Source organism: Pan paniscus, chromosome 23, assembly GCF_029289425.2.
Source record: "Pan paniscus chromosome 23, NHGRI_mPanPan1-v2.0_pri, whole genome shotgun sequence".
Taxonomy (NCBI): Eukaryota; Metazoa; Chordata; class Mammalia; order Primates; family Hominidae; genus Pan; species Pan paniscus.
This window is the reverse complement of record NC_085927.1, coordinates 56,448,647-56,472,869: the sequence shown is the minus strand read 5'-3', so window position 1 is coordinate 56,472,869 and position 24,223 is coordinate 56,448,647. Positions and strand designations below refer to the sequence as shown.

General features: G+C 60.6%; 1 protein-coding gene across 6 annotated transcripts in view; it reads right to left on the bottom strand.

Moving 5' to 3' along the window:
- GRAMD4 (GRAM domain containing 4) overlaps positions 1-24,223 on the bottom strand; it is a 140,511-nt gene that overhangs the window by 78,661 nt on the left and 37,627 nt on the right. For 4 of the 6 annotated variants that reach the window (XM_055106052.2, XM_055106053.2, XM_063603159.1 and 1 more), the window contains exon 2: positions 8,576-8,786. In XM_055106052.2, the coding sequence (XP_054962027.1) occupies positions 8,576-8,786 (211 nt within the window). Of the gene's footprint in view, positions 1-8,575; positions 8,787-14,880; positions 15,032-24,223 lie in introns of those variants that run through there. The other 2 variants (XM_063603158.1, XM_063603157.1) reach the window with 2 other exon arrangements.

The following is a 24,223-nucleotide window of genomic DNA, read 5'->3' as shown; positions in this document are numbered from 1 at the left end:
TGTGTGCCTGGGGCCAGTGGGCCTGTTCACCCCCAACTGTCTGCTGAGAGCATGGGCACCCAGGGGTGAGACAGGCCTGAGGGTGGCCCAGGAGTAACGTGGCCCACGCAGGATGATGGAGGCCTGGCCTGGGAGACCTCAGTGCTTATCATGAATTTTCTAACCGGGAAGGCGGCCTAAACAACAACCAAGGATCCCAAGTCCCAGCCCCACACTGAGGACAGAAAACACCCCCGTACGGCCGGGACCCCCGGAGCCCACTCAGCCCACCTCCTGCCTACACCCCATGGACACCATGCTCGGAACTAGGGGTTGCCTTTCCCACAATGGATTCTTCCTGGGATTGTCTCAAGTGATGCTGGAGAGAGAGGACCCCATTCTTCTTGGTGACAAGGCAGGCTGGGGTCCCCAGGAAGCCAGTGGCCTTGGCCTCCTCCAGCTGGGGACTCCCGTTGGCAGCAGCAGCAAGGACGCCAACCCACGGAGAAAGCAGGGCCGGCCAGAGCCCCCAGTTGCTGGGCTCCCGGGCCAGCAGCAGCCTTCATCAGGAGCCCCTGAAACAGCCCCACACAGCCAGCCCTTCCCTGGGACAGACATGAGCAAAGGCTACCTGGAAGTCAGGGACAAAGAGAGGATGGGCATCCACGCCACCTCATCCAAGTCCCCGCCTTCATTAGGTGGGGGGCTCCCCAGGGAGGGCAGGAGAGGGAGCCACACTTTAAACAGCTCTATTCCCACAGGAAACGTCCCAGTGCCCCAACTCAGAACAGTACCCACCTGTGACAAGGACAGACAATGCTGGCACTGGGGGCAGGGGAGGAAGGCCCACGGGCGGGCAGAGGGATGGAACCAGGGCAGCTGGGGGCCCCCTGGCTTCCGAGGAGCCTGGGCTGTGGCATACTTTCGGGGAGGCCTGGGGAAAACAGTTGGACCGTGCCACCCTGTTCCAGCACGTCAGCCTGGGCAGGGCTGCTTCCTGGAGGCTGAGTTGGAGAAGAGCTTGGAGGCTCCCATCTGCCTCTGCCCACTCAGCCCTACAAATAAGTGTGCTCTTCCCTCCACATCCCCATCCCCACCGGGCGGGGGGCTGTGTGGGTCCCCATAACAGACACGTGGCAAGGGGCCAGAGGCCTGCGTGGAAAGCTCTGCCCAGTGCAGAGGCGGAAAATTCAACTCCGCCACGCCCAGCACCCTCCCCAGCAAGCACAGGCAGCGTCATGCGGGTGACCCGGCTCCATCCACATGCGCCAACCCTGTCTGCAATGGCTGCTCCAGGCCCACGAGGGCTGGGCCCCACGGTCTCCACCCAGTCCTGGGATTCCACAGCCCAGCTGAGAGCCACCTGGATACCAGGGTGGTGAGGACTGGCTCTGCAGTACTCACCAATGAACAAGGGGTCCCCTATTGGGACACAAGGCCCTGGGGTGCTGCCCTGAAATGCTGGGGTCTGAATCCTTCTGCAAGCCCTGTGGGTCCCTCCAGCTGATCCCTTCTCAGACCTACGGAGGAGCCACCCTGAGCTGGAGTCAGAGGCCTGGACTCAGAACTCCAAGGGTGCAGGACACCAAGGCTGTGGTGCTGTCACTATAAAACCAGAGTGGTAGGCCTGGTCATTTCTCAGTTCTTCAGCTTTTCTAGAACTATTTTCTCCAACTTTTGCCTCAACTGAAATCTGCAGCCCTCTCAAGATGGGGCGTGGGTCTTCTGGGGACGTCTCCCATCTCCTGCCTCCTGGTCGGGGGTCACCCCAGACGCTGCCCCAGCCCTAAGCATGCCCACCTCCTTCTCGCCACCTCTCCTTCCAGCCAGCACCAGCCACACAGTTACCCGTCTCTTCCGCCTTTATCTCCCCTTCCCAGCCCAGCCTCGTGGGTCCCTCCAACCTTCCCCTCCCAAGCAGGTCTGGGTTCTACTCTCAGCCACTTTGTCCCAGGACACAAACAGCCCACAACGAAAGGAAGCAGGAATGAAGCTGAGCACACCTGGAGGACATGGTGCTTGGTGACAGCGGCCAGAAAAAGACACACGCTGTAAGGTTCTACCCATCCCCGGTCCCCAGGAGACGAAAGGACACAGGCTGTGAGGTTCTACCCATCCCCGGTCCCCAGGAGACGAAAGGACACAGGCTGTGAGGTTCTACCCATCCCCGGTCCCCAGGAGACGAAAGGACACAGGCTGTGAGGTTCTACCCATCCCCGGTCCCCAGGAGACGAAAGGACACAGGCTGTGAGGTTCTACCCATCCCCGGTCCCCAGGAGACGAAAGGACACAGGCTGTGAGGTTCTACCCATCTCCGGTCCCCAGGAGTCACATTCAGAGACAGGAGGCGGAATGCAGGCTGCCGGGGTGGGGCAGGGAGGAATTCCCATCAGGGAGCTGGCGTGTGACACGTGCTAGGCCTCAGTCTGGGATGACGAAAGGTTCTGGAGGTGGAGGTGGAGGTGGCGATGGCAGCACAACAGAGGGCATGTGCTCCGTGCCCCTGAACTGCACACTGACAGTGAAAATGAAAATGGTGCATTCTATGCTCTGTGTATTTTACCACAACAAATAAAAAGAATGAAGCCTACATGTGTGCAAAGATGACCAACTTCCTGCACAATAAAAGCCGTGCAACCTACAGCCACTCGGCACTGCCGTCCTGCCCCTCAGCGCGGTGGAGAGAGAAGCCTGAGAACAGCGTGGAGGCCGGGGTGGGGGCACATGGCCCTCAGGGGGCTATGGAGGGCACACTGCGGAGGCCGGGGTGAGGGCACACGGCCCTCGGGGGGCTATGGAGGGCACACTGCGGAGGCCGGGGTGAGGGCACACGGCCCTCAGGGGGCTATGGAGGGCACACTGCGGAGGCCGGGGTGAGGGCACACGGCCCTTGAGGGAGCTATGGAGGGCACACTGCAGAGGCCGGGGTGAGGGCACACGGCCCTCAGGGGGCTATGGAGGGCACACTGCGGAGGCCGGGGTGAGGGCACACGGCCCTCAGGGGGCTATGGAGGGCACACTGCGGAGGCCGGGGTGAGGGCACGCGGCCCTCAGGGGGCTATGGAGGGCACACTGCGGAGGCCGGGGTGAGGGCACGCGGCCCTCAGGGGGCTATGGAGGGCACACTGCGGAGGCCGGGGTGAGGGCACGCGGCCCTCGGGGGGCTATGGAGGGCACACTGCGGAGGCCGGGGTGAGGGCACACGGCCCTTGAGGGAACTATGGAGGGCACACTGCAGAGGCCGGGGTGAGGGCACACGGCCCTCAGGGGGCTATGGAGGGCACACTGCGGAGGCCGGGGTGAGGGCACACGGCCCTCAGGGGGCTATGGAGGGCACACTGCGGAGGCCGGGGTGAGGGCACGCGGCCCTCAGGGGGCTATGGAGGGCACACTGCGGAGGCCGGGGTGAGGGCACGCGGCCCTCGGGGGGCTATGGAGGGCACACTGCGGAGGCCGGGGTGAGGGCACGCGGCCCTCGGGGGGCTATGGAGGGCACACTGCGGAGGCCGGGGTGAGGGCACGCGGCCCTCGGGGGGCTGTGGAGGGCACACTGCGGAGGCCGGGGTGAGGGCACGCGGCCCTCGGGGGGCTATGGAGGGCACACTGCGGAGGCCGGGGTGAGGGCACGCGGCCCTCGGGGGGCTATGGAGGGCACACCGCGCAGCTGCCAGGACCACCACACAGGCACACTCGGTCCAGCACTTCCACCAAGAGTGCTGCAGCCCACATGGGCACCAGGCTGCCAGGAGTGATGGACGCTAAGAGCCACAAGCACCCGCGATCCCTCAGTGGGGACAGATTAGCTGAAGTGACGAACATCCCAGGGTGAGATCCTGAGCCGCTGCCAGGAGTGAGGCTGCTTGGGGTCTGCCACGGAAGAGCTCCTGGAGCACTGAGAGGGGCGGTCAGAACACCCCAGGCTGCAAGGTGGGCTCCTGTCTGAACCTGCCCCTCCAGGGAAACCCTCAGACCCTACCGGTGGGCACAGAGCACGGCGCGGCTGCACGTGAGAATGCGGTAGATCCTGGAAAAGGGCAATCTCGGGCCTCTGCATGGCCCAGCGAGACCATGTGGAAACACATGCACACAAACACTCAATCGCAGGCATTCAGCCTTATTCATCACAGTCCAAGAATGGGAACTGCCCGAGGGCCCACAACAGATCAATGAATAAAGACAACAGGCCGGGCGCGGTGGCTCACGTCTGTAATCCCAGCACTCTGGGAGGCTGAGGCGGGTGGATTGCCTGAGCTCAGCAGTTCGAGAACAGCCTGGGCAACACGGTGAAACCCCGTCTCTACTAAAAATACAAAATATTAGCCGGGCGTGGTGGTATGTGCCTGTAATCCCAGCTACTCAGGAGGCTGAGGCATGAGAATCGCTTGAACCTGGGAGGTGGAGGTTGCAGTGAGCCGAGATCACACCACTGCACTCCAGCCTGGGTGACAGAGTGAGACTCTGTCTCAAAAAAAAAAAAAGAATAAGAAAAAGAAAATGTGGCCTGGCCATATGATGAAACAGGTTCAGCCATAAAAAGGCAGGCAGCACCAATGCATACCGCAGCATGGATGAACCTCACGTCCCTTATGCGAGCAAAGGACAGACACACGAGGCCTCGTGTTATATGAGATGCCCCATATGGGCAAATCCATCGACAGAAAGCAGGCTGGCGGCTGGCGGGGCGGGGGGCCGAGGGAAATGGGACAGAAAGCAGGCTGGCAGCTGGTGGGGCCGGTGGCCAAGGGAAATGGGAGTGACTGTGAAAGGAACGGGGTCTCTTTCGGGTGATAAAAACCTTTTAAAACTGTAGTAATGGTAGCACAGCATTGTAAATATGCTATTAATAGAAACCCCTGAGTCGCACACTTTTAGTGGGTGAACTGTATACTGTATACCCGGTGGGAATATCTCGATTAAGCTGTTATAAAACCAACCCCCAAGGCCTCTGTGCCTGAGCCCAGGTCTCAGGATGTTTCTGGGAGGCTGCCCGTGTGAAGAAGGGTGATGAGAGGGGACCTCGGAAGGAGCAGGGCAACGCTGCACAGCCCCCCACCCCGGGGGCCTCGTGAGCCTGGGCCGGAGCAGCGTCAACGTGCTACAGGAACGAGGCTTCGCAAAGGAGCCCTGGAACCAGGAGGAGAGTTTAGCGAATCAGTATTTCACGGTCATTAATAATTACAACTCCCTCCAAGCTAACCATAAGCAAGACGCCAGCCACGTACGTTTCACTTATTATCTCATTTGATCCTTAAAGCAGGCCTGGGGGTGGACGAGACTGCCGTCCCCCTTAAAAGCTGAGGACACTGAGGCTCAGGTGCAGGTTACACAGCTAAGGAACTCAGCCTGGTCTCTGCAGTCAGGGCCTGACCTGCATTCAGCACGATGCCCCAAGCGGGGCCCTGCTCACCCACACTAGGAATCTCCTGGGATTCCAGACGTCCGAGTCCCTGAGGTGGTTTCCCCCCGCAGCCCCTCACAGCCTCGAGGAAGGGGGGCCCCAGTCCACAGGCTGACCTTGCCCTGGCCTCTGCAGCATTTGCCCCTACTCGGTGGGCTCCCTCTCAACTCAACATGCCCCCTCAAGCCCCCTTGTGCCTCGTGGACCACCACCTGCCCACCAGAGCTGGTCCAGACCACAGCCTGCCTCTCCTGTGACCCCAGCAACACCGCTGGCACCATACCCTCTGCCACCCCCAGGAGGCACATTCTCCAAGCTACTCCCCAGACATCACCCTGGAGCGGCCAGCTCTGACACTGACCCTCCCCCGCAGGGGATCCCTGATGCCCCCCAAATCCACATGTTCTGCCCCAGGTGAAGACCCCCATGATCCCTCAGCCCTACCTCCTGCTGCTCCAACCAGACCAATACCTGCAATCCTGGCCCTGGCTCCCTCACTGCAGCCCTCCACCCGCCCCTCAGACACCAACGCACACACTCAGTCCACCCGCCCCTCGGACACCAACGCACACACTCAGTCCACCCGCCCCTCGGACACCAACGCACACACTCAGTCCACCCGCCCCTCGGACACCAACGCACACACTCAGTCCACCCGCCCCTCGGACACCAACGCACACACTCAGTCCACCCGCCCCTCGGACACCAACGCACACACTCAGTCCACCCGCCCCTCGGACACCAACGCACACACTCAGTCCACCCGCCCCTCGGACACCAACGCACACACTCAGTCCACCCGCCCCTCGGACACCAACGCACACACTCAGTCCACCCGCCCCTCGGACACCAACGCACACAGTCCACCCGCCCCTCGGACACCAACGCACACACTCAGTCCACCCGCCCCTCGGACACCAACGCACACACTCAGTCCACCCGCCCCTCGGACACCAACGCACACAGTCCACCCGCCCCTCGGACACCACGCACACACTCAGTCCACCCGCCCCTCACACACCAACGCACACACTCACTCCACCCGCCCCTCGGACACCACGCACACACTCAGTCCACCCGCCCCTCAGACACCACGCACACACTCAGTCCACCCGCCCCTCGCACACCAACGCACACACTCAGTCCACCCGCCCCTCGGACACCACGCGCACACTCAGTCCACCCGCCCCTCGGACACCAACGCACACACTCAGTCCACCCGCCCCTCGGACACCAACGCACACACTCAGTCCACCCGCCCCTCGGACACCACGCACACACTCAGTCCACCCGCCCCTCGGACACCAACGCACACACTCAGTCCACCCGCCCCTCGGACACCAACGCACACAGTCCACCCGCCCCTCAGATACCAACGCACACACTCAGTCCACCCGCCCCTCAGACACCACGCACACACTCAGTCCACCCGCCCCTCGGACACCAACGCACACACTCAGTCCACCCGCCCCTCGGACACTAACGCACACAGTCCACCCGCCCCTCGGACACCAACGCACACGCTCAGTCCACCCGCCCCTCGGACACCAACGCACACGCTCAGTCCACCCGCCCCTCAGACACCACGCACACACTCAGTCAACCCGCCCCTCGGACACTAACGCACACACTCAGTCCACCCGCCCCTCGGACACTAACGCACACACTCAGTCCACCCGCCCCTCAGACACCACGCACACACTCAGTCCGTCTCTGACCAGCGTGGGCAGGACACGAACCTGCCTGAGTTCATGCTTGGCCCGGCCACAGAGGACAGGGACGAAACCCCAGCCCACACCAGGGGATGAGGACAGGTACCCACAGGGTCCCTCAGGCGGGAGGGTCCCTACCGAGACAACACCTGGAGCAGGACAGATGGATGGCGGAGAGGGAGCTGGGGAAACAGCCCCGCTCTGGCCTTTGCGTAGAATCCCCGTCACCCCTCCCTGTTGAACCACGTGTGTGTCCGGAGGGAGATTTTTGTTCCCGAGACACCCACCACATGCTCAGCACAAAGACCACCATCGGAGAATCGTGGCCCATGCCCTCCGTGCCAGCCCCAGCCAGAGGCGGATGAGACACAGCTCTCCGGCAAGGGCAGGCCCCTGCCGTTCTGCCACATAACCTGCACAAGGGCAGACACCCTACCGGGGTCCCGGTCCACCCCCAGGACCAACCACAACCTTTGCCTGGGGATGGCCGATCCCGGCAGGCCGGGTGCTCTGTGCTCTGTAGTGATGCCCCAGGAAGCCAAGCGGCCCCACCTGCCTGATCGGGCAGTGTCAAGAGGGCAGCAGCAGCAGTAAATTATTAATTCCTGCTGAGAGCAACGCACAGTCACTGTCCTGTTATAAAGCATTAGCAACACAAGGAGCCAGGGAAGGCCGGCGCTCCCAGGCCACACCTGGAAAGAAGACCTGGCTCAGGAGCTGGAGGAGGAAACCAGCCGGACACCAAATTTGGTGTGTGCACACGGGGAGGAGCTAGAGGCCACGCTGGGCCAGAGGAGGGGCCGCAGGGAGCCCAGCCCACCATGCTTCGGGCCCTGCCCCGCCCCCCACCAAATGCAAGTTTCTGCAAGGCAGGGCCTGCTCCCGCCTGGCTCCCGCCTGGCTCCCGCCTGGCTCCCGCCTGGCTCCCCACCTGGCTCCCGCCTGGCTCCCCACCTGGCTCCCACCCAGGGCCCAGGGCCTAGCTGAGGTGCTCCGTGGGTATTTGCTGTCCCCCCAGCTGGCCACAAGCCCAGCCCTGATTCCGCGTGGCTGATGAGGGCCCAGCCTGGGCTTAGACAGCTTTGGGGGCTGGAAACGTGCACCTTGGCTTGAATAGAAGACAAGCCAGGCACCAGCGGCTTCCAGACAACGCCCGCCCTGCTCCATCCGCATGTCAACGCTCCCAGGGCCAGGCCGAGGCTTCTGTGTCACATGTGTGTGAGAAGTCTGCCACCCACCCAGAAAAGCCAGTGAGGAAAACCAATGCAGCCGCTGATCAGACCTGCAAACACAGAAGGCTCGGCGTGGCAGCAGCCCGGCCCCACAAGGTCTGCAGGGGTTGGGAGCAGGTGAGACAGAGTCAGGCCCAGTCCATCTCTGACCAGCATGGGCAGGACACGAATCTGCCTGAGTCCACGCTTGGCCCGGCCACAGAGGACGGGGACGACACCCCAGCCCACACCGGTGGACGAGGACAGGTACTCACAGGGTCCCTCAGCTCCTCGCTGTCCCGGGGCGAGGTCCGCGTTACCTTCAGGGGGATTTCGTCGCTGCATTCGGTGTCCGAAGCATTTGGAGACTCCGCTAGATCGAGGAAGTCATCTCTCTTGTGACCTCTGAACCTGATTTTGTCCAACCTCCTTAGCATGTTCAGCACTGAGGTCCTCTGCTTCACCCTAACATGACGCTCGGGCTCCCTGCAAGAGAGGGGCGTGGTCACTCTCCCGCTCGCCACCTCCAAGCCCCACGAGCCAGCTCCCACACGCAGGGCACTGCCGGTCCAGCTTTCCAAAGAAAACCCCGACCCAGAGACCCCGCCCTGCCACTGTCCCTCCCACACACACCTCCAAGCCCCACGAGCCAGCTCCCACACGCAGGGCACGGCCGGTCCAGCTTTCCAAAGAAAACCCCGACCCAGAGACCCCCGCCCTGCACTCATCAGGTGGGGCCCTTGGCCACCCCACCCAGGCCAGCCTGGTCAGTGCTGAGCTGCGTCCTTGCCTCCCACCAAGCAAGGACCCCGGCTCCCAGCAGGCAGAAGGAAGCCAGGGTTCTCAGCCTGGCTCGGCGAGGCGGCGCACAGGCGCAAGGGAAGAACGCTGCTCTGGAATTGGGAAGGAGGGCCAGCCATGCCGAAAGGTTGCCTAACAAACCGTCAAGAACGTGGTCAACACGACGGCCACATACACCACCAGGACGGCAGCCACGCCCGGAAACCAGCAGATGCGTGTGCTAGGGATGCCTCGGTTGATTCTCTCCTGGACCTCGGGGACCTGGCCTTGTGTCCTGCCTGCTCCACCTGGCCCCGGCTCCCAGGACTCCGCCCACACTGCTCCCTCTGCCTAAAGCGTGTTCCTGCTCGCCATGCGACCAGGCTCATACTCTGAGACACATCCAGATCGCACCACCTCCCAGAAGCCCTCCCAGAGACAACCAGGTCAGGCACCCATGGCCAGCTGGGCCTCCTGTCCCAGCCCCCATGCCTGCCTCCTCCTCCAATCAACACAGAAACCTGGTCACACTGAGGTGCGAGTCACTGTGTGCTGCATCAGGACACGCGTAATTCACACACACCACGTGCCAAAGGGCGGATGTGCCGTGGGGTACTGCTCCCCACATCGCTGCCCGACCTGGCCAGCAACACCAAGGCACCCCCAAAAGCCTGGAGGCCAGGATCAGTGGCCCACAGGAGGGGCCAGCCAGGCAGGGAGGGGCCACCCAACCCCAGCCCCATCACGCAGCTCCACGGCCTGGATGCCTCTCCCAAAACCCCGTCCCCAACTTGTGCAAGACACCTGGGTCCCCGTGGGAGGACTGCTCTGTACAAACCTGGGCTGAAAGCCTGTCCTGCCACTGACCAGCTTTCTGAGCTGACATTTTTGCCTCTGAAAATGGAAAGATGCCAGTAAGGCAAAGGTATCCGGGAATTCAAGAAGACAGGGCGACTGGGCCAGGAGCAAGGAGATGGGGCGGGGAGTGATCCCTGGCGGGGGTATTTCCTGAACTTCCTGCTTGGGGCGGGCAGCATGGCAGGGAAGCACTGAGAGCAAGGTCAGCTCCAGCTCCTACATGCCTGCCCCGCCTCCAAAGCCTCCTCCGCTCTCCTCAGCATCACAGTTCGTGGCAAGAAGTCTCATTAACAGTGAGGACCGAAGACACAGAACGCACTAGAACCTGCTCTGAGCCACAGGGGCGCGGAGGTTCCCAGCATGGTGAGGGGAGGGGAGGCTCTCCTGGAATGGTCACTTGAGTATTCCTGATGCCGGCCCTGCTGCAAAACCCACAGGATGCTGGGCGCGGCGACTCACGCCTGTAATACCAGCACTTTGGGAGGCCGAGGCGGGCGGATCACAAGGTCGGGAGATTGAGACCATCTTGGCTGACACGGTGAAACCCCATCTCTACTAAAAATACAAAAAATTAGCCGGGCGTGGTGGTGGGCACCTGTAGTCCCAGCTACTCAGGAGGCTGAGGCAGGAGAATGGCGTGAACCCAGGAGGCGGAGCTTGCAGTGAGCTGAGATCCCGCCACTGCGCTCCAGCCTGGGTGACAGAGCGAGACTCCGTCTCAAAAAAAAAACAAAAAAACAAAAAAAAAACCCACAGGACACAGGCTCTACGGGGAGCTGTCCTGATGCCCAGCATCCCCTGGAAGCTGGGAGGACCCCAGGAGGGGGATGTGGGTGATGGGGAGGTAGCAACTGCTGCTCATAGGCTGGGGGAGCATGAGCCAGCCATTTGGAAAAGTTTCCCATATAGGAGCTACAAATTGCAGAGGGACTAAAGGTTCAGTAAACTTAAAAACACACAAACCTTAAAAGAAAAGAGAACAGCTGGGAGCAGTGGCTCACGCCTGTAATCCCAGCACTTTGGGAGGCCAAGGTAGGCGGATCACCAGGGCAGGAGTTCGAGACCATCTGGCCAATATGGTGAAACCCTGTCTCTACTAAAAATACAAAAATTAGCTGGGTGTGGTGGCGGGCGCCTGTAGTCCCAGCTACTCAGGAGAGGAAGGCAGAGGAATTGCTTGAACCCGGGAGGCGGAGCTTGCAGTGAGCCAAGATCGCACCATTGCACTCCAGCCTGGGCAGTGAGACTCCGTCTCAAAAAAAAAAAGGAAAAGGAAAAGGGAATTTAGTAGCTATGAAATCCCTAGAGAGTAGAAGATGGAAGAGTCTATATTAAGGGACTGAAAAAAAAAGCCACTAAGTAAAAAAGTCTAACAGGCCACCAGGCAAAAGTAAAAAGCTCTCATTTGTAAAAAAAAGTAAAAAATTTCAAAATACGCTACAAAACAAGGAATACAGGTAACAAATATGATAAATGAAGGATTAATATCCATGTTACAAGACAACTTGACTAGGCCAGGTGCGGTGGCTGGCACCTGTAATCCCAGCATTTTGTGAGGCCGAGGTGAGTGGATCACTTGAGGTCAGGAGTTTGAGACCAGCCTGGTCAACATGGCGAACCTCCGTCTCTGCTTAAAATACAAAAATTAGCTGGGCGAGGTGATGTGCGCCTATAATCCCAGCTACTTGGAAGGGTGAGGCAGAAGAATTGCTTGAACCCGGGAGGTGGAGGTTGCAGTGAGCCAAGATCATGCCACTGCACTCCAGCCTGAGCAACAGGGCAAGACTCTGTTTAAAAAAAAAAAAAAAAAAGGCAGCTTGACAATGTAGTCAATGTAGCAAAAATGACAAGACCACTTCCTAATACGCAAAAACCTTCAAGCTCACTAGAAAGGAAACTAGGCCTGGCACGGTGGCTCATGCCCGTAATGTCAGCACTTTGGGAGGCCGGGGCGGGCAGATCATGAGGTCAGGACATCGAGACCATCCTGGCTAACACGGTGAAACCGCATCTCTACTAAAAATACAAAAAAAATTAGCCAGGCGAGGTGGCGGGCACCTGTAGTCCCAGCGTCCCAGCTACTCAGGAGGCTGAGGCAGGAGAATGGCGTGAACCCGGGAGGCGGAGCTTGCAATGAGCCGAGACTGCACCACTGCACTGCAGCCTGGGGGGCAGCGTGAGACTCTGTCTCAAAAAAAATAAAATAAAATAAAGAAAGGAAACTAAAGCTAACCCGGGCTGCAGAATGCGGTGGAGCAAGCACACAGACACCCCCTGAACCGGCCACCCCACAACTCAGTACCAGGACCCTAGGACCAAGCTCAAGAAGCGGAGGCCTGGTGGGGGGAAACACGTCACACACCATCCATCAAGACCAGCAGGGCAGGGGGTCCTGGAACACCCTGGTGGACCCACACAGGACCCCGTCCTTGTGAAGGGATGAAGGCAACTAAAACCGGGACCTTCCTGTGACCGTCGTTATGGCAAACAGGTGCGTGAAGAGACTTGGGCGCTATGGGGCCAGACGTCGGGAGTATGGGCTTACGGTGGTCGTTAACAATTCTCTCTCCAAATCTCCTAAAATGCCTCCCTATTACTTCTTTTCCCACAATATTTTTTAATTACGGTAAAACACACATAATACCAATTTCATCAGTTTTTTTTTTTTTTTAGAGACAGAGTCTCACTCTGTCGTCCAGGCTGGAGTGCAGTGGCGTGATCTCGGCTCACTGCAAGCTCCACTTCCCGGGTTCACGCCATTCTCCTGCCTCAGCCTCCCGAGTAGCTGGGACTACAGGCGCCCGCCACCACACCAGCTAATTTTTTGTATTTTTAGTAGAGACGGGGTTTCGCCATGTTAGCCAGGATGGTCTCAGTCTCCTGACCTCGTGATCCACCCGCCTCGGCCTCCCAAAGTGCTGGGATTACAGGCGTCAGCCGCCGTGCTCAGCCCAACTTCACCAGTTTTTAGCGTGCAGCTCTGTGGCATAAATTACATCCGTGATGCTGAGCAGCCGCCTCCGGACTCGTCTTGTCTAACTGAAACTCTGCTCACTGAACAGGAACTCCCATGCCCTCTCCAAGCCCCTGGTAACCACCATTTTTACTGCTTTTTAATGTTTAAAAAGGAAGGATGAACAGGCTAGGGGAAGTGTAGCAATGTAAAACCTACTTCCTTCCATTTTCAAAAACCCGGCGAGTCCTCCTGGTTGCGGCAGCTGAGAGGGAGGCGGAGGGGACGACCAGGGCGCTGGGGCCCGCAGGCCCTGGGTAGGGCACCGAGCTGGCCTCCACCCAAGGAAAGCGGGGGACACGCTCGGACACGCACAGAACTCTTGGCTGCCTGCAGGGCTCTGGGCAGAGGACAGCCCCCTTGTCTGGGAGGCTGTAATTCCGAGGCCAGGGCTGCCTTCCCAATCACCTCAGGCAAGCAAATGAGGCAATGAGAGAGGGGACAAAGGCCCTGAGTGTCCCGCCTGTCACCATCAGAATGCAATGCGTGCCCCGCCAGTGTCCAGCTACTCCTCAGTCTGCTCTCCCAGCCACCGGCTCAGCCCCAAACCCAGGGTCCTCCTGCTGGATGGTTCACAGCGGCCCTTGGGGAGGGCGTCCACACATCAGGGTCCTAGACGACCCTGCTCTCAGCCCCACTGACTCCACCACCCTCCTCACCCAACTCCCTGGGTCCATCAAAAAGACAGACTTTTCAAGCTTCGGTCAGTTAAGAATCAAACTCCATGTCACGACACATGTCACGACACATGTCACAACACACTGCCAGGGATGGACCTTCCAGCCTACACCACCAGGGATGGACCTTCCAGCCTACACCACCAGGGATGGGCCCGGGCTACACCTCCAGCCTGCACCGGGGTAGGGGTGCCCTCCACGACACACCGCCAGGGATGGGCCCGGGCTACGCCTCCAGCCTGCGCCTGCACCGGGGTAGGGGTGCCCTCCACGACACACCGCCAGGGATGGGCCCGGGCTACGCCTCCAGCCTGCGCCTGCACCAGGCTGGGGATGCCCTCCACAGCCACATGGGCAGCCCCCGCACTGCACTGAAGAGTGCTCCACTCTACACCAGGGTGACTTCATCTCAGTGACATCTGCAAAGAGCCATTTCCAAGTAAGGTCGGGTCCACAGGTACTAGGTGGACATGAATTTTGGGGGAGGACGCTGCTACCCAGCACATGCCGAACTTACAGATGCAGGAACCAAGGCCCATCTACACACTGAGCATAGCTCCAGGCTGCACCTCAGGCCAGACCCGGGTCTCCCGACGCCGCCCACCTGCGTCTCACCTGCACCTTCCGTCCTGCGTGCTGCAGCCGCGCATCCCCAACCAGACGGCCCCTGCCCTCCCCACTTCCAGCTGCCCATCCCCACCCCCTCCACGGTCCCTGGAGGAAGCCCAGCTCCTCAGCCTGCAGCCCAGCCGCTCTCCCCAGGACCAGCCCCTCCACCTGCACCTACGGGCCCACCCCTGGCAGCCCAGGGCCCCTGCGACTCCGAGCCATGCGGCCCTCTCAGATCGGCCTCCCTCCCTCTCAGATCGGCCTCCATCCCTCTCAGATGGGCCTCCCTCCCTCTCAGATCGGCCTCCCTCCCTCTCGGATCGGCCTCCCTTCCTCTCGTCCTGTCAGGTTCTGAGGGGCTTCCTGGGAGGCTCCTCCTCTTGCCGGCCCTCCTGACGAGGCCAGGTTCTCAGGAGGCCTCCACCCTTCCTCACCGACCCCCGGCCCCGGGCTGCACAGGTGCTTTACCAGTGGGTCTGGCCTGCACCCGGCCTTGGGAGGGAGCCTGCCTTTCAAGATCAAGATGGCTCCGGAAGAGCACGTGGTAGCCGGGACCACTGCCCCAGAGAGTAGCAGCTTTTCCCAAGCCTGGGGCTTCCACTCAGATGGGCCCTACCATGTCCCCCTGCCCCCTGCCCCCTACCTCCGTCTGTCTCAGATACATCCAGAAACACTCTTTCACTGTGGCTCCTCCAGGTCCTGGCCCAGAACCAGGATGTGCTACGAGGACCCAGGAACCACAGCCTCCAAGCCGCCCAACACCAGCAGGCACGGAGAGGGTGCTGTCTGCTGCCCTGGAGCCTGGAGGACCCCAGTCCTGTGCACCAGAGCAGGGCAGCAGGGCTCACCACGGCTGTCCCAGTCCTGTGCACCAGAGCAGGGCAGCAGGGCTCACCACAGCTGTCCAGGTTCTCCCAGGATCCCCCAGGCTCAGGGCAGCGCCCGGCCAGGCTCCAGGCCCTCTCTGCAAGCAGGACGGAATTGGGCCAGCCAGCCCTGGAACACAAAAGCATGCTGCTCTGGAAACCGCTGAATTGCTTCTGGACACACAAAGGCAACAGTGTCTAGGGAACCCTGGACTCAGAAACCGCAAAGGACTTTATTTCCCCTTCCCCAGCCCAAGATTTAAAAAAAAAAAGTGGTTCCTGGTCTCTGGCGCTTGCCCTGAGCCATGTCTCCTTCACACCATCTCCCCTGCTAAAGCTCCTCTCCGAGTTCTGGGTCCCTGGATCACAGCTGACCTCCACCTCAGGGCCCGGCTGCTGGCACGCCCTTCATCCCCTTATTATCTGGCAGCTCTCCTGCTGATCCTGGGATAAACAGCATCCGCTTTCCCACAGCCGCCAGCCCTCCTAAGCAATGTCCCTGGGGGACTTGCAGATGTTGAGCAACACAGACACACCTCCCCCACCCCCACTGCAGTGGGCCCCAGCCCCCACCTGGCCCTCCTCCAAGTCTCAGTCCTCTAGGGAAGGTAGCCCCTAAACCTCACTGTCAGAAAGGCCTGGGATGGAGGTTAGACCAGCAGCTGGACAGCCAACCTGGGCAGCTGAAGAGGACGTGAGGATGGGGCAGCTGGCAGACTCCAGGGCTTTGCAGAGTGAACGGGAGGACCGGGGGCGGCCAGCAAAGAAGGCCTGGTTCTACCAATACCCCATCGCCAGCCAGACACCAGGGCTCAGGCCTGTAATCCCAGCACTTTGAGAGGCTGAGGGGGGCAATGCAGTAACACAGAAAGTGAAATAAGAACATGAGCCAGCGTGGTGGTACGTGCCTACAGTCCCAGTTGCTCAGAAGGTTGAGGCAGGAGGATCGCCTGGGAACCTGGGAGTTTGAGGCTGCGGTGAACCACGATCGTACCACTGCACTCCAGCCTGGGTGAGAGCCAGACCTTGTCTCTAAGAACAAAACAAAAACATCCACCTCAATGTCCCCATGCTTACAGCCACATACTTGCACCTCCCTAACTCCTGATGCAAAGAGGCCCAAGGACCCAACACACACACAGCTCCCTGGGCCCTCTGGGGTCCTGAGACTGCAGATCCTGCCCTTCCAGCCCGTGCCCGACCTTGGCCACTGTTGTCCCAACATCAGCCTCAAGAGGTCGGCTCACAACTGATGACATGTGTGCTGCCCCAAACTCAAGGCTTGTCCAGGAGTTTCATCCCCTCCCTGGATTCAGGCCTCAGTCCTGCCGGCTGGGCACAGTCAGGCGGCCTCAAATGCTATGTCCGTATCCGGGTGTTTGGCTGCTCTCAACCCTGCCCCTCGACCTGGCCTCCCTGCAGGCTCCAAGCCGGACAGCTCACCAGTATCTCAACTATGCCACGCCTGGCACAAACTCGGGTCTCAAGGGGCACTCTGATTGGATGGCACCGTGTCCACCAGCTGTCTGGGTGAAACCCTCAAGAGCCCTTGATAGCCCCGTTCCTCACTCCACTGCCAACCTGCAGCGCGTGCCGGCCGCCCGCCTCCAGACGGGGCTGCGCATCTGTCCACCTCTCCCCACGACCCCAGCCTGGTCCAGGCAGCCACGTACCTCCCCTCTCCCCACCTCCCCAGCCTGGTCCAGGTAGCCGCATGCCTCCCGAAGCCTTCTCCACACGGCAAGCATGGTGAGGCCTTCAAAGGCAAAATCAGCCTCTGCAGCGCCCCTGCCGAAGTTCTCCAGGGGCTTCCACGCACCTGGGTCAACACGGCTGCTCCCCGACACCCTCATCAGCTCTGGCTCATCTAGGCTTGGCTGCAGCTCTGCCGACCCCCTTTGGAACCCTCCGACCACCGCCTCTGTCCCCACTGCAGGGCCCGACACGTTTGACTCCGGGACGTCGCTCATTTGCCCCATTCCCTAGGCACCGCCCGCTGTCATTCCATCATCCTGTTTGGTTTGACGTGGGGTCCTTGGATTGCCCTGATGGCTTCCTTGTTTAGCGCTTGTGCCTCCAGCCCTGCTTGGTTAGAACCTGCCTGGTGCTCCCCCGGGGCAGGGGCTGTGTCTGGCTAAGTCTCCAGGGGCTCGGCTCTGCCAGTGATGCTCAGGTGGACTCGAGCTGCAGGCGCCCGAGTCTCCCTCTGCAGAGCTTGGCATGTGGTGGGCAGTGACAAACACTTGTTCAGAGAGTGAGGGAGCGACGCACGAAGGCAGCCCAGATGCCACGGCTGGGGGGTCCCTGCCAGCCTGAGCCCCCAGCCACCAGCTGAGCTTTCTTTCCTCTGCCAGAGGCCTCAAGAGAAAGGAACACCCATGGACTAGGGACACCCATGGACTCTGCCTTGGGCCCTGCCAAAGCACAGCGTCCCTGAATACACAAAAACTTTAACTACAAGCCTTCAGTGATCTGGGATGTTTCTCTAGGAAGAAACCTGAATTCCTTCCCTTGGCAAAGTATCTTCAGGCTTGAGTCATACGAGGGTCAGGCTGGAACCCCATGGGGGGAGCTGAGCCTTCTGCACTGTGACAGGGAAGCCACCCAGGGGGGCCAGGGAACGAGCCCAGGGCTATGCACACCCTGGGGTGCTAATGCCAGCACGGTGTATGGCCCGCTCTGGGGCCACTTGCCAGCGTGGCCCAGGAGAGACAGTCAGGAAGACTGGGAGGGCCAGGAGAGGCCTACGTGAGTCTCTGCTTCTTCCTCTGTGCGCTGGGATCCTGCCCAGGCCTGGGGAGGAAGGAGCTGGTTAATGTTTAAGGACCCAACACAGGGGAACCTACACGCACAAGGGAACCTACACACGGGGAAACCTACACGCACAGGGGAACCTACACACAGGGGAACCTACACGTATAGGGGGAACCTACACCCAGGGAAACCTACACACAGGGGAACCTACACACACAGGGGAACCTGCACGCACAGGGGAAGCTGCACACACAGGGGAACCCGCACACATGGGAGAACCTACACACGGGGGAACCTACACGCTTAGGGGAACGTACACACAGGGGAACCTACATGCACAGCAGAACCTACACATGGGGGAACCCACAAACACAGGGGAACCTACACACGGGGGAACTTACACATGGGGGAACCCACACGCACAGGGGAACCTACACACGGGGGAACCTACACGTGGGGGAACCTACACACGGGGGAACCTACACGCACAGGGGAACCTACACACGGGGGAACCTACACGCACAGGGGAACCTACACACGGGGGAACCTACACGCGCAGGGGAACCTACACGCACAGGGGAACCTACACACAGGGGAATGTACACACAGGGGAACCTACACACACATGGGAACCTACACACAGGGTAACCTGCACGCACAGGGGAAGCCGTACACGCAGGGGAACCTGCACACACGGGGGAACCTACACAAGGGGGAACCTACACGCTTGGGGGAACCTACACACGGAGGAACCGACACGCACAGCGGAACCTACACACGGGGGAACCCACACGCACAGGGGAACCTACACACGGGGGAACCCACACACACAGGGGAACCTACACACGGGGGAACCCACACACACAGGGGAACCTACACACGGGGGAACCTACACGCACAGGGGAACCTACACACGGGGGAACCTACACGCACAGGGGAACCTACACACGGGGGAACCTACACGCACAGGGGAACCTACACACGGGGGAACCTACACGCACAGGGGAACCTACACACAGGGGAACGTACACACAGGGGAAGCCGCACACACAGGGGAACCCGCACACACGGGGGAACCTACACAAGGGGGAACCTACACGCTTGGGGGAACCTACACACGGGGGAAACAACACGCACAGCAGAACCTATACACGGGGGAACCCACAAGCACAGGAGAACCTACACACGGGGGAACTTACACATGGGGGAACCCACACGCACAGGGGAACCTACACACGGGGGAACCTACACGCACAGGGGAACCTACACACAGGGGAACGTACACACAGGGGAAGCTGCACACACAGGGGAACCCGCACACACGGGGGAACCTACACAAGGGGGAACCTACACGCTTGGGGGAACCTACACACGGGGAACCAACACGAACAGCAGAACCTACACACGGGGGAACCCACAAGCACAGGAGAACCTACACACGGGGGAACTTACACACGGGGGAACCCACACGCACAGGGGAACCTACACACGGGGGAACCTACACGCACAGGGGAACCTACACACGGGGGAACCTACACGCACAGGGGAACCTACACACGGGGGAACCTACACGCATGGGGGAACCTACACGCACAGGGGAACCTACACACAGGGGAAGCTACACACACAGGGGAACCTGCACACACAGGGGAACCCGCACACACGGGGGAACCTACACAAGGGGGAACCTACACGCTTGGGGGAACCTACACACGGGGAAACCGACACGCACAGCGGAACCTACACATGGGGGAATCCACAAGCACAGGGGAACCTACACACACAGGGGAACCTACAGACAGGGGAACCTGCACACACAGGGGAAGCTGCACACACGGGGGAACCTACACACACGGGGGAACCTACACGCACAGGGGAACCTACACACGGGGGAACCTACACGCACACGGGAACCTACACACGGGGGAACCTACACGCACAGGGGAACCTACACGCACAGGGGAACCTGCACACACAGGGGAACCCGCACACACGGGGGAACCTACACAAGGGGGAACCTACATGCTTGGGGGAACCTACACGGTTGGGGGAACCTACACACGGGGAAACCGACACGCACAGCGGAACCTACACATGGGGGAACCCACAAGCACAGGGGAACCTACACACGGGGGAACTTACACATGGGGGGTCCCACACACACAGGGGAACCTACACACGGGGGAACCTACACACAGGGGAACATAGACACAGGGGAAGCCGCACACACAGGGGAACCCACACACACGGGGGAACCTACACAAGGGGGAACCTACACGCTTGGGGGAACCTACACGCTTGGGGGAACCTACACACGGGGCAACCAACATGCACAGCAGAACCTACACACGGGGGAACCCACAAGCACAGGGGAACCTACACACGGGGGAACTTACACATGGGGGAACCCACACGCACAGGGGAACCTACACACGGGGGAACCTACACGCACAGGGGAACCTACACACGGGGGAACCTACACGCACGGGGAACCTACACACGGGGGAACCTACACGCACAGGGGAACCTACACACGGGGGAACCTACACGCACAGGGGAACCTACACACACAGGGGAACCTGCACACACAGGGGAACCCGCACACACGGGGGAACCTACACAAGGGGGAACCTACATGCTTGGGGGAACCTACACACGGGGAAACCGACACGCACAGCGGAACCTACATATGGGGGAACCCACAAGCACGGGGGAACCCACAAGCACAGGGGAACCTACACACACAGGGGAACCTACACACAGGGGAACCTGCACGCACAGGGGAAGCCGCACACCAGGGGAACCTACACACGGGGGAACCTACACGCACAGGGGAACCTACACATGGGGGAACCTACACGCACGGGGAACCTACACACGGGGGAACCTACACGCACAGGGGAACCTACACACGGGGGAACCTACACGCACAGGGGAACCTACACACGGGGGAACCTACATGCACGGGGAACCTACACACGGGGGAACCTACACGCACAGGGGAACCTACACGCACAGGGGAACCTACACACACAGGGGAACCTGCACACACAGGGGAACCCGCACACACGGGGGAACCTACACAAGGGGGAACCTACATGCTTGGGGGAACCTACACACGGGGAAACCGACACGCACAGCGGAACCTACATATGGGGGAACCCACAAGCACGGGGGAACCCACAAGCACAGGGGAACCTACACACACAGGGGAACCTACACACAGGGGAACCTGCACGCACAGGGGAAGCCGCACACCAGGGGAACCTACACACGGGGGAACCTACACGCACAGGGGAACCTACACACGGGGGAACCTACATGCACAGGGGAACCTACACACGGGGGAACCTACACGCACAGGGGAACCTACACACGGGGGAACCTACACGCACGGGGAACCTACACACGGGGGAACCTACACGCACAGGGGAACCTACACACGGGGGAACCTACACGCACAGGGGAACCTACACACACAGGGGAACCTGCACACACAGGGGAACCCGCACACACGGGGGAACCTACACAAGGGGGAACCTACATGCTTGGGGGAACCTACACACGGGGAAACCGACACGCACAGCGGAACCTACATATGGGGGAACCCACAAGCACGGGGGAACCCACAAGCACAGGGGAACCTACACACACAGGGGAACCTACACACAGGGGAACCTGCACGCACAGGGGAAGCCGCACACCAGGGGAACCTACACACGGGGGAACCTACACGCACAGGGGAACCTACACACGGGGGAACCTACATGCACGGGGAACCTACACACGGGGGAACCTACACGCACAGGGGAACCTACACGCACAGGGGAACCTACACACACAGGGGAACCTGCACACACAGGGGAACCCGCACACACGGGGGAACCTACACAAGGGGGAACCTACATGCTTGGGGGAACCTACACACGGGGAAACCGACACGCACAGCGGAACCTACATATGGGGGAACCCACAAGCACGGGGGAACCCACAAGCACAGGGGAACCTACACACACAGGGGAACCTACACACAGGGGAACCTGCACGCACAGGGGAAGCCGCACACCAGGGGAACCTACACACGGGAGAACCTACACGCACAGGGGAACCTACACACGGGGGAACCTACATGCACGGGGGAACCTACACACGGGGGAACCTACACGCTTGGGGGAACCTACACACGGGGAACCAACACGAACAGCAGAACCTACACACGGGGGAACCCACAAGCACAGGAGAACCTACACACGGGGGAACTTACACACGGGGGAACCCACACGCACAGGGGAACCTACACACGGGGGAACCTACACGCACAGGGGAACCTACACACGGGGGAACCTACACGCACAGGGGAACCTACACACGGGGGAACCTACACGCATGGGGGAACCTACACGCACAGGGGAACCTACACACAGGGGAACCTACACACACAGGGGAACCTGCACACACAGGGGAACCCGCACACACGGGGGAACCTACACAAGGGGGAACCTACACGCTTGGGGGAACCTACACATGGGGAAACCGACACGCACAGCGGAACCTACACATGGGGGAATCCACAAGCACAGGGGAACCTACACACACAGGGGAACCTACAGACAGGGGAACCTGCACACACAGGGGAAGCTGCACACACGGGGGAACCTACACACACGGGGGAACCTACACGCACAGGGGAACCTACACACGGGGGAACCTACACGCACACGGGAACCTACACACGGGGGAACCTACACGCACAGGGGAACCTACACGCACAGGGGAACCTGCACACACAGGGGAACCCGCACACACGGGGGAACCTACACAAGGGGGAACCTACATGCTTGGGGGAACCTACACGGTTGGGGGAACCTACACACGGGGAAACCGACACGCACAGCGGAACCTACACATGGGGGAACCCACAAGCACAGGGGAACCTACACACGGGGGAACTTACACATGGGGGGTCCCACACACACAGGGGAACCTACACACGGGGGAACCTACACGCACAGGGGAACCTACACACAGGGGAACATAGACACAGGGGAAGCCGCACACACAGGGGAACCCACACACACGGGGGAACCTACACAAGGGGGAACCTACACGCTTGGGGGAACCTACACGCTTGGGGGAACCTACACACGGGGCAACCAACATGCACAGCAGAACCTACACACGGGGGAACCCACAAGCACAGGGGAACCTACACACGGGGGAACTTACACATGGGGGAACCCACACGCACAGGGGAACCTACACACGGGGGAACCTACACGCACAGGGGAACCTACACACACAGGGGAACCTGCACACACAGGGGAACCCGCACACACGGGGGAACCTACACAAGGGGGAACCTACATGCTTGGGGGAACCTACACACGGGGAAACCGACACGCACAGCGGAACCTACATATGGGGGAACCCACAAGCACGGGGGAACCCACAAGCACAGGGGAACCTACACACACAGGGGAACCTACACACAGGGGAACCTGCACGCACAGGGGAAGCCGCACACCAGGGGAACCTACACACGGGGGAACCTACACGCACAGGGGAACCTACACATGGGGGAACCTACACGCACGGGGAACCTACACACGGGGGAACCTACACGCACAGGGGAACCTACACACGGGGGAACCTACACGCACAGCGGAACCTACACACACAGGGGAACCTGCACACACAGGGGAACCCGCACACACGGGGGAACCTACACAAGGGGGAACCTACATGCTTGGGGGAACCTACACACGGGGAAACCGACACGCACAGCGGAACCTACATATGGGGGAACCCACAAGCACGGGGGAACCCACAAGCACAGGGGAACCTACACACACAGGGGAACCTACACACAGGGGAACCTGCACGCACAGGGGAAGCCGCACACCAGGGGAACCTACACACGGGGGAACCTACACGCACAGGGGAACCTACACACGGGGGAACCTACATGCACAGGGGAACCTACACACGGGGGAACCTACACGCACAGGGGAACCTACACACGGGGGAACCTACACGCACGGGGAACCTACACACGGGGGAACCTACACGCACAGGGGAACCTACACGCGGGGGAACCTACACGCACAGGGGAACCTACACACACAGGGGAACCTGCACACACAGGGGAACCCGCACACACGGGGGAACCTACACAAGGGGGAACCTACATGCTTGGGGGAACCTACACACGGGGAAACCGACACGCACAGCGGAACCTACATATGGGGGAACCCACAAGCACGGGGGAACCCACAAGCACAGGGGAACCTACACACACAGGGGAACCTACACACAGGGGAACCTGCACGCACAGGGGAAGCCGCACACCAGGGGAACCTACACACG